Below are 11,759 nucleotides of genomic sequence, written 5' to 3'. Positions count from 1 at the left end.
ATCCGTCGTTTAGTGAAAACTATTGAAACAACCGGGGCAGTAATCGATGAAGCAGTGCCTGTATGTCAAAGAAACGCATGATCCTTGGAGAATATTGTTGCCGTTCGGGACAGTGTGCGAGAAAACCGCAGACAGTCTATTCCGCGTCAGCTCGGTCTTCCTGTGACATCAACTTGGCGGATTTTGCGTCGAGACTTGAGTGTTTATTTATACAAAGTTCAATTAACTCAAGAGCTAAAAACCAACGACCACAAATGACAGCGCCGTGTAGGTATTTGCTGATTGGGCTTTAGAATATTTGCCATTTGCCAACTAAGCCTGCTTTTGGTAAGAAATAATCTTCTGTGATGAGGCTCATTTCTGGTTGAGTGGTCCTCTGTCCTTTACTTGAGGCGTGCCTAGATGACCACTTCGCGGCTCCATCATAAGACCATCTCCATGGTACCATATTATTGTATTTTCATTAAAGTTACCTAAGTACAACTTACGTGTGTAATTCAATTGCAAGATTTTACCACATGTGAGTAAGTATCTACTAGCACGGAAAGTAAATAAAAGCTTGTATCATAATAAATAAATAAGTTAAAACATTATTTTTATATCTTATACTATATAGTTATAACTTTACAATAATATGTTTGATATTTTATGATATGAATACTATCATCATCGATCTTTAAATGACCGATGAGTAGGTATTATAACATAATATTTAATATAAATTAATATTAACAAATATGTAATAATAATTAATTATATAATATCCTAATAATCTTTTATCAACTTCACAACAAGTTATTTACTTAAATCATTGATAATATATACTATTTCGATATTCGATACTTTTTTAATTTATTAGACGCTTGAGAAGTAAGCGATGATACAGCCTAAGTACCTACCACATTGAGATTAATTTTCTTCTTTGGCTTTCAAGAAATATGTCAGCAAATCGATAGGTAGTGGAAACACAATCGTAGAGTTCTTCTCGGCAGATATTGTGTTGAGAGTCTGTAAATAATAATAAAATTATGTTGTATAGTAGGTATCTATTATGTTTTTATTTATTAAATTACTAGAATGATGCCCGCGTTTTCGTCCGCATGGGTTTAGGTTTTAAAAACTCCGTGGGAATTCTTTGATTTCCCGGGATATAAAGTAATTAGCCTATGTCCGTCCCTGAGATGCAATCTATCTCTGGATCAAATAGACATAATGCCCGCTAGAAATTTGCCCACACAAATTTAGACCTTTTAAAAAATCCCGTGGGAACTCTTTAGATTTTCTGGGATGATAAAAATAGCCTTTGTGTGTCCTTGGGGATGATAGCTATCCTGGCTTAAGATAATATAGGTTATCTGCTCTTATAAATTAACAAAAAAACTTAACGATTTACATTGATGTAGGAGGATTCTAATAAGTTTCAGTCATCATCAGTTTTTATAGGTTTTTATAGGATGACATAAGGAAATCAGCATTAAGTATCCTATCTAAATGCTGATTTCCTATTACTTTCTTTTATCAGTGGGTCTTCTCCGTTTGGCCGGGACGGACGGCCAGACGGGGGTATGGGACTCGAGGCTTTACTTTCTTTTCCGTTACTTAATAATGATTGATCATCTTCAGGCTCCCTGTCTACTGGTGCGGAGCGGAGTGGAGATGTGTAACTACCTATAGTTGACCAGATGACGGAATAAAATCATTACGTTATTTACCGACAGTCTGATTGGTTTGCTCAACACCTCTCCGCTCCGCTCCGGTGGACAGACAGCCTAATAATTGATAAAATAACTGCAAGCATAAGGAGCTCAAAATTTTTCTTTATCTTAAAAGAAACGGTTCTAAGTAGGTTCTTTTAATTTTTTCACTCTCTGATTTTTTTGGAGTTGGAGAGTTAACTTTCAGCCTTACATAATTCAGCCTCTAGGCTGTGGCTCGCGTATTAACGCAACTGCTTAGCAGTGTACCTAATTCATAAACTTCAAGGCAAATTTGAAGAGGCTTCTTGGCAAGCGCGTTCCATTTTAAACTCCAAAGTCACTTTACAACAAGGGTCTTTGTTTTCAGGGAGTTATCGATAACATAGTATTATGTACCTACAGCATTCTTTTTATGATAATACTAAATGATGCCCGCGACTTCGTACGCATGGATTTAGGTGTCAAAAATCCCGTGAGAACTCTTTGATTTTCCGGGATAAAAACTCGGCTAAGTGCGAGTCAGACTCGCGCACCGAGAGTTCCATACAGCAATCGTATTATGCATAAAAATAATTAATAAAAATCTGTTTTAGAATGTACAGGTCCTTTTCTATACCAAATATCCTAATATGATACCTCACTTGATATAGGTAGTTATCTAACGTTGAAAGTTGAAAATAAGTACTAATTATTTGTTCTTGTACACATTTTTTTAAATGATGTAACCACAAATTCGCGGTTTTCAGATTTTTTCCCTTATGTGTACTATAAGACCCACCTACCTGCCATGATTCTAGGTCAACGGGAAGTACCTTATAGGTTTCTTAACAGACAGACAGACAACCAAGTGATCTTATAAGGGTTCCGTTTTTCCTTTTGAAGCAAGTTAATATTTCATTTTCTCCAGTTTCAATCCTTGTTTAAAATTTCAAGCCTCTATAAAATATTAAAAATATAGAAAAATTGTTCAGGGTGTATCATATTATATCATAACTGTGGTTTTTAAAGACCTAAGTATTCAATGACACACCACTTGCCGTACTCCATCGACTCATTTTTTATTCAAAGTCAAAGTCAAATACTGTAATTTATTTACATTACACTTTTTGATGGTCAGTTGTTGGATTTGTAAGATGATACTTAGTGGTGATACTTAATTTTTAAGCGATATTTTTTTCCAATCGCCGTCAGATCGCCATAATATTGTTTTTCTTAAAGTCTTTAGTAACCATAGAGTTATGATTAACACTAGAAAGATTGAAACAAATAAGTATATATTTAATCTCTACAGCGCCGTAAAGGAACAATTAAAATTATTATGTAGGTATACTTCACCCCTTTGCGTTGCACTGTCGTATAAAAATATGCTGTGCCTCTTCGTTTTGGTGTCAAAAAGTAATCACCTGCAGATAACGCAGTTGCAGAGCCGCAGGGCTATCACCAATTACTTCAGATGCCTCTCGAAGTGCCCTGGAAGCTTTCTGCTCTCCCTCAGCAGCAATCACCTTCGCGCGCGCCTCCCTAGCTGCCTCAGCCTCTGCTGCCATCGCGCGTTGCAATTGCACGGGCAGACGTACGTCTTTGCTATTTTGGCATAAATATATTGTAATTTTATCAAAAATTTCTCAAAACAATTGGAACTAATTTTTTTTTCTTAAAATTAATAAAGTAATTTATCTGTATAATTAAACAGATATATCAACGATATTTATAAAAGCTGAAAGTTCTCTATACTTAGACAAAAAAATTCACAGCTCTATTACCTACTAGCTTATGCCCGCGACTTCATCCGCGTGGACTACACAAATTTCAAACCCCTATTTCACCCCCTTAGGGGTTGAAATTTCAAAATTTTTGTTTCTTAGCGGATGCCTACGTCATAATAGCTATCTGCATGCCAAATTTCAGCCCGATCCGCCCAGTAGTTTGAGCTGTGCGTTGATAGATCAGTCAGTCAGTCAGTCACCTTTTCCTTTTATATATTCAGATTATCTCCCAAAGCAACATCCATGATCTAAACTCCATAGTCGCTGATCGTTCCTCCCTGTGTTGGAGACAAAACGCAGAGAAACTTTTAGCTTTTATAAAATAACGAAGGTCTGGCACGTGCTGGCTTTTAGTTCATAATACCTATTATTAAAACGCTCACGGCTACTATCAGCGCCAAAATGGCAAAAATTAAGTTGATACAAAAACAGGTCAGCAAGGCAATCATATTTCATAAGTCCAGCGTATACTTGTATTTGGTATTTGTAGAGATCAGTGTATACCACAAATATCGTGTCAGGATTATTGATTAGATAATGACGTAGGACTATCATACATTCGTAAAACTAGGTAATAGTTGATAAATACCGTTATCGAGGAAATAACAGTCATATTTAGTTCACTAAGCGACACTATTTGAGCAGCATTGTTGCTCGAACTCGATGTTAGTGGTTTATATTGTAGGTTGTAGGTATAGAATATTTTAAAACCTTGTAGGCAATCGAAGGGAAATTATAAACGTGCCTATCTATTTTAGAATTTCTGGTATATTAAGTATTTTGACATTTCACGATTTCTTCAGGATTGTTACATTACTTAAATCGACGTGGACGAAGTCGCAAGCGTAGCCTGTTATTGGCACTGAGATAACTTGCATCCTGGAGTCGGGCATAGGCATTATCCCGGAATTTTACATATATTTTTACACTTTCCTCACACATACAAACATAATTCTTTTCAGACGTATTTTTTTTTACAAACGTATTTTTTTCAGTAGGTTTAAGTTGGTTTACGTACGTAATATTTGAAACTAGATGATGCCCAAGACTTCGTCCACGTGTGCATTTTTTTTTAAATGCCGCGGCAACCTTTATCGGGATAAAAAGTCGCTTATTTGTGTTAAGTCAGGTTATAAGCTATTTCCATTCCAAATTTCAACCAAATAGGATTAGTCATTGTGACGTGAAGAAGGAATAAGCATCCAAACATTTTAAACTTCTAGATTTATAATCCTACCTACTTATAATCTTCTTCTTCCTTACCTTATCCCACGCTACGTCGTGGGGTTGGCAAAATATGTCTTCTTCTTCCACTCATATCATACTTATAATATAACTAGCTTATGCTTGCGACTTCATTCGCGTGGGTAACAAATTTCAAACCCCTAACTACTTTATCACCTTAGGGGTTCAATTTTCAAAAATCCTTTCTTAGCGGATGCTTACGTCATATTTTTTTTTTAAATTCAAATACAAGTTAGCCCTTGACTGCAATCTCACCTGGTGGTAAGTGACGATGCAGTCTAAGATGGAAGCAGGCTAACCTGGAAGGAGTATGGAAGTTTTTAATAAACCCCCATGCCCCTTTGGTTTCTACACGGCATCGTTTCGGAACGCTAAATCGCTTGGCAGCATGGCTTTGCCGGAAGGGTGGTAACTAGCCACGGCCAAAACCTCCCATCAGACCAGACCAGAAGTTTAGAAATTATAAAATTCTAAATCTCTGCCAGGAATCGAACCCGGGACCTCCCACTAATAAGACCACAGCGCTTACTACTGCGCCAGGGAGGTCGTCATATAATAGCTATCTGCAATCTGCATGCCAAATTTCAGCCCGATCCGTCCAGTGGTTTGAGCTGTGCGTTGATAGATCAGTCAGTCAGCCAGTCAGTTAGTCACCTTTTCCTTTTATATATTTAGATTATTTGGATAAATTAAATAATTTATCCAAATAAAGGTACTCTTATTATATTATTCTTCCCGGGTCAGGTCAAGTCATTGGGTATTTTGTCAAGAACTTCTCATTTGGGACCCGGACTTGGGAAGTTAGTGTTGAACTCGCGTGCCTCAGAGAGCACGTAAAGCCGTCAACCTGTGTCTGTTCTTTATTAAACGATGCTCTACTTATCCAAAGTTTTCTGCAATTTTGGCAACGAGTCTACAAAGTAAATTTTGCCAAGTAATTGTGTGAAAATTATAATGTCACTTACATTTCCACCCTCTCCACTTTAATGCCCCAAGCCTCGGTCGCTTCGTCGAGAGAAATTTGCATATTCCCTGAGATAGTCTCGCGCTCGCTTAGGATCTCGTGGAGCGGCCGTGTTCCCATTGTATTGCGCAGAGTAGTTTGGGCCAATAGTCGGGTTGAATGGTGGGCGTTTTCTACGTTGGCGATTGAAATCGTAGCATTATGAACTCGGTAGTACACAACTGCATCGACGGATACCGTCACAGAGTCCTTGGTGAGCACCTAAGAACAAAAAAGAAATGTAAAAGAAAATCCGTTCAATACAACGCGTGATAACGCGCACTTAATAATGATCTGCCTACTGGATTCGCTAATTCAGTGTCTAACACTGAATGATAGCCACCGAGCTCTTTGACATTTTATTTTTAATCCATTGAAGGTTTTCTACGAAAAAATATTTTATTTTCAGCAATTTAGAACCAAAGAATATGCCAAATCAGCTCGGTGTCTATTATTCAGTGTTGGACACTGAGTTAGCGAAGCACTCTGTGCGCTGTTCTAACCAGGCCTCAGAATGAATTAGTAAAGAAAACGAAATGAAACTAAGTATAAGACTGTATAGAGACAATTTTTTTAGGGTTCCGTACCTCAAAAGGAAAAACGGAACCCTTATAGGATCACTTTGTTGTTTGTCTGTCTATCTGTCCGTCTGTCTGTCAAGAAACCTACAGGGTACTTCCCGTTGACCTAGAATCATGAAATTTGGCAGGTAGGTAGGTCTTATACCTGGCATTAGGGAAAAATCTGAAAACCGTGAATTTGTGGTTACTTTACATAAAAAAATTTAATTGTGGTCATAAACTAATAATAGTATTTTCAATTTTCGAAGTAAGATAACTATATCAAGTGGGGTATCATATGAAAAGTCTTCACACAGTCTAAAACAGATTTTTATTTATTTTTATGCATCATAGTTTTTGAATTATCGTGCAAAATATCGAAAAAATACGACTGTTGCACGGAACCCTGGTTGTGCAAGCCTGATTCGCACTTGGCCGGTTTTTTTTCAATAAGTAGTTTCCTTTCCACTATAATTATATATATATATATATATATATATATATATATATATATATATATATATATATATATATAATTATAGTGGAAAGGAAGTATAAAGGCATATATATATATATATATATATATATATATATATATATATGCCTTTATAAAAATATGCAGAATCTTTGCCTTCAAAATGACTTTGCTTGCAATTTTTCATCACTTGAAAATTTTTACCCCTCAAGTCCCGCTATAAAAGAAAATAATCAGACGAGACTCTGTCCGTGCAGCTGCAGGGAATAATCGACATAAAATTCACTAGCTTGGAACGCCAGCAATACACAAGACCTTTAGAGAGTTTGTTCCTGCGTTTTTCTTAATCATGTGTCTGCTGAAACTAATAGCTATCCGTTGATGTGTGTTTATTTTTTACAGAGAAAACCTACATACGATGCAATATTTATTTCACAACATGTCGTAATAGTCATTATGGGAACACGTATAATACCTGTAGACACGTCCAAAGGCTTGCTCTGCCAATTCAGCTTAGTCAGCGACGCGTTTGACTGACGTGACGTAGGGCCGAGTGAACCACTTAGGCTAGGTTCGTCATCTATAAGTTTTTTTTAATTTATGCAGATACAAGTTAGCCCTTCAATGCAATCTCATCTGGTGGTAAGTGATGATGCAGTCTAAGTCGGAAGCGGGCTAACCTGGTAGGAGCATGACACTTTTGGTTTCTACACGGCATCGTAATAAATAATAAATACACTTTATTTGCACAACCACAAGAAGGATTACATTAAAGAATAAAAAACACAGACAGAAGGAAGATACAAAAGGCGGCCTTATCGCTAATTAGCGATCTCTACCAGGCAATCGTACCAGAACGTTAAATCACTTGGCGGTATGGTTTTGCTGGTAGTGTGGTAATTAGCCGCAGCCGAAGCCTCCCACCAGACTAAATCATAAAATCCCAATTTCCTCTGCTGGAAATCTGATCCGGGACCTCCCACTGATAAGACCACAGCACTCACCACTGGGCCAGGGAGGTCAAACAATAAGTCAATGTGTGAATCTGTTGTCGTACGTTATTTCGATCGAACCTTGTAAACGTTTGTGACGTAAGGAAAGTATAAATTACAGATGAGCTAGTCCTAGATAAATTATTAAATATTACCTATATTCGATTTTAGAAAAATAGCATACTCTATGTAATTTACAAAATAGTATTTTTCAGCTACTTACCTCTTGAGGTGGGACGTCATAGGTGCGAGTTCGAAGATCTACCCGTGCGTATGAGTCAATGCACGGTAGAATGAAGAAAATGCCTGAAAACCAATTGACTTTTTACAAAGGTTGATACATAATATTAGGGGTATATTGGACCACTACCTAAATTGGACAACCCTTATATCTCGAAAAGTATTATTCTAATTTTTTTAACAGCAACATCATACTATACGCACCTAATTTCCTAATTCATTGCATATCGGCCATATTCTTTAGGTACTAGACAAATTGAGCGTTCGCGTCTTGTTGCCGCAAATGTAAATAAGTGATTTGATCTAATTTTGAGTGATTCGTTCTAGGTAGGTAGATACTAATATCTTTACTAAAATGAGCACTTAAATATAATTTGTGATGTAAAAAAATCATGTCACTGTTAAGCCATAAAAGAAAATATTAATTCCACACTAATCTTAGATCCGTAGTCCATACATATTACATATAAATAAGTATATAAATTGTCTTCTGACTGACTGACTGATCTACTAATCTTACTACTAAGATAAGAACTTAAAATTTTGACAGTGTAGGTTCTCTTTAGGAAGGCAAGAAAAGATTTTTGGAAGTTCTACATCCAAGGATTAAATAGGTGATGAAAGTTTGTATGAAAGTCCGTAATTTTTCAATTTATTTCCATGAAAATTGATATTTGGGCCTTTGGTGTAAAAAGGGGAATAAATGTGTTTCGGGATTTTTTGGAAATTGCCTCGCCAATTTCCTAAATTATACTGAAGCGAAGCCAGGGTGGGTTAGTTAGTAAATTAATAGACCCAAAAGAATTCTTAACAACCCTTACTTAACAGCTTGCAATTGATTTTAACAATATGGGACTCAAAGCTTAAACACTACTTAGAAAAAGATATAAGACAATTTTGTCCCGAAAAAAGGGATTCATGCATCTCTATTCTCTACATAGTATAAAATAAAGTCGCTTCCCGCGTCTGTACGTATGTATGTATGTATGAACGCGTAGATCTTTTAAACTACGCAACGGATTTTAATGCGGTTTTCATCAATAGATAGAATGATTCAAGAGGAAGGTTTATAGTTATAGTTTAATTCTCAAAAAATTAGAGATCCCTAGAGAAATTGAAAAAATGTGAATTAGGTCGGAAAAAAATCCTCTCATTTGAGAGTTTCCGAGGCAATGACACCTCAATGACACCACATTAGTATCTACGTTGCACCCATGCGAAGCCGGGGCGGGTCGCTAGTGGTAAATAAAGCCTAAATAGATTCAACGAAGTCGTGAGTAAAAGCCTGTGGTAAAAGCTATCATAAATATTTACCAGGTCCCTTAGCTCCACCGGATAGCAGTCTTCCCAAACGAAATATTACAGCTCTCTCATATTCTTGCACGACCTAGTAATAGGAAGAGATAAATAAAACCAATTAGCTAGGAGTAGATGTTATTAAATAAAATCGATGTTTCAAGTAAAACTTATCGCAACAATAGATAGGAGAGACGACGTTGTGTCAAGTTTATTAAGGGATGCGATGGCATGGTTTGCCGCACGTCTGCCGCAAGTACGATGAATTTTACTTACTGTATATGTTCTATTTTGTCATATTAACTATAGCATTCCCTATAAAGAAGATAACTACATAAAATTCGAAGAAAAGTTATTACAATTATCGAGGGATACGTACCTATAAGCTTTTATTTTATCAAGATTGTGTAGCTCATCTCTATTCTATAGTTACAGAAGAAGCCAACCGCAAAAAACTATTTTGTACGTTACTTTTATTACGGAACAGTTATGAGCAAGAACAACTTTCCATTAAACAAAAAAAATCGTCTCGCGTAAAAGTTCCAAATTTTGTATAAAATATAACACTCGCAATCCATAAACCAGAGTTATTTGACTCTACATCTCTGTTAAAAGTTTTGCCGGAGGGTAATGTGACTGCGACCTACTTATGAATTCTTGTTTTAAGTACATATTGGTATGCCTAGATGTATATATGTGTATACTAGATGATGCCCGCGACTTGGTCTGCGTGGATTAGGTTTTAAAAATCGCGTGGGAAATGTTTAAATTTCTCTTTAAAAGCTCACGGATTATAATAACATACATAATATCATAAACAATATTAAAGCACAATTTAAATTCAGCTGATGGCTGAAAATAGCCTTGCAAAATAGAAAAGTTAAAATCATTTATTTTATGTAAGCCCTTAGTGTAAGCACAATTAAACTCTACCACTGCTTGTTGGTTACTATAGGTATAGTAATCTAAAATACATTTTTAGCATAAGGTACCTACCTACACACATTTTTATTTCTTTACAATAACCAAATAAATGATTTTATTTGATTTAAAACCTAAGTATAATGTAATAAACTAGTGATCTAAAAATTCGTTGAGTTTACTTACAGCTTATTGAGTAGGTATAATAAACAAATTGTATAATGGGGTCATAAATATTACAAATTACAATAAATAATAATCCGTAGATACCTACTTAGTTTTTGTTACTTTATATTCAATTGGAATTAAAAATTTGGCGCAATTCCCTGGAGCATTTCGCTTTAGGAAAATAAAATCGTATACCGTACGATTTAAGCTTTTCGCAGTAATAAAATTAAAAATTTATAGCATGAGACGATATTAATTTTATTCATCATCGCAAAGCGTCCAAAATGGGACCATTATGAGGTTATTGAAAGAGAGATTAAGGAATTCTATGCTACTCGAAAGTTAATGCCATACTTTTCATTCGACACGAAAAAGGTCTACAACAAAAGGCTTTAAAAATAAGTTGCTGCTTACCAAAGCGTAAATTTGTTCCATATATTTCATTTCGCAGAGCAAATGTACTTATAAGTTTACTTGTTTTATACGAAGCATACCTTAAAGCATACGAAGAGTGAGAACGGCATAGTCGCGATGACAAGTATCCAGGATAATACTACCAGGATCTTTCCGCATGTTTTGGACTCCGAGTCCGCATCATCATTTGCTTGAGAGAAACAAAAGCAAATAATAATTAAAACAATAAGGTCCAATGGTTTATTCCTCGCTTTTAATATTATTTTTGATATTTACTTCCAATGGCTATAGTCGGATATAACTGCTGTCGGCTGGACATTTCGAGCAAAGTGGTCATATGGACTAAAAAAAGACTTCGATCGTAAAATAATTACGAAATATGTAACACACCACAGGTAATTTGTTGACGACTGACCCGAGTCCCATAGTAGGCTATGAGGCTATTAAAAATTTATATGGGAAATGAAATATGACCATTCGAACCATATAACTTCGTTCAAACATACTATTTTTTGTCTGCAATATTATTATTGAAAAAAATCATTTAAATTTATTTTAATAATCATACTCACTGGAGGGTTCCGCAACTACCATTGTGGTGGAATCGGAATACCGTGCCAGGGTTGCGATTTATACACGTCCGTTCGTTACGAAATAAGGGAGTTTACTGCCAGGAAGCTGGAAGCATCATAGAATAAAAGAAGAGTCTCTAGCGAAGCATATTTTTGTAAAACCATGTCAAAGCCAATGAATAAATTTTACTCATTTACATGATAGTTGATTAATTTTTTTTCTATTTCCATGCACCATAACATAGTATAAAAATTACCTAGAACTGGTATTATAAGCCATGGTCTCGACGACAGCGGTGGGCAGAGCTGTAGCGGTGGCAAAAGCGGGGCGATTACAATACAAAACCCTTGCAAAATACCAGAGTGAACTAGTATAATATTATGACTTATTTCAATTTGCTGGCAGCGCG

General features: G+C 35.9%; 1 protein-coding gene across 2 annotated transcripts; it reads right to left on the bottom strand.

Moving 5' to 3' along the window:
- Positions 1–229: 229 nt before the first annotated feature.
- On the bottom strand, positions 230–11,440 carry LOC117995616 (band 7 protein AAEL010189). Of its 2 annotated transcripts, none has more exons than XM_034983607.2 (7): positions 11,350–11,440; positions 10,858–10,967; positions 9,293–9,365; positions 7,962–8,044; positions 5,674–5,933; positions 3,101–3,281; positions 230–1,008 (listed from the first exon to the last, which is right to left on the bottom strand). In XM_034983607.2, exons 1-7 carry the CDS (start codon positions 11,369–11,371, stop codon positions 910–912), a joined length of 828 nt encoding a protein of 275 aa, XP_034839498.1. In that variant the 5' UTR covers positions 11,372–11,440; the 3' UTR covers positions 230–909. The 2 variants fall into 2 exon arrangements, with proteins under 2 accessions (XP_034839498.1, XP_069364638.1); XM_069508537.1 differs by lacking the exon at positions 11,350–11,440 and adding an exon at positions 11,054–11,179.
- Between the last annotated feature and the right edge of the window lie 319 nt (positions 11,441–11,759).

This window comes from Maniola hyperantus, chromosome Z (genome assembly GCF_902806685.2).
Source record: "Maniola hyperantus chromosome Z, iAphHyp1.2, whole genome shotgun sequence".
Lineage (NCBI taxonomy): Eukaryota > Metazoa > Arthropoda > Insecta > Lepidoptera > Nymphalidae > Maniola > Maniola hyperantus.
This window is presented reverse-complemented; position numbering and strand designations above follow the sequence as displayed.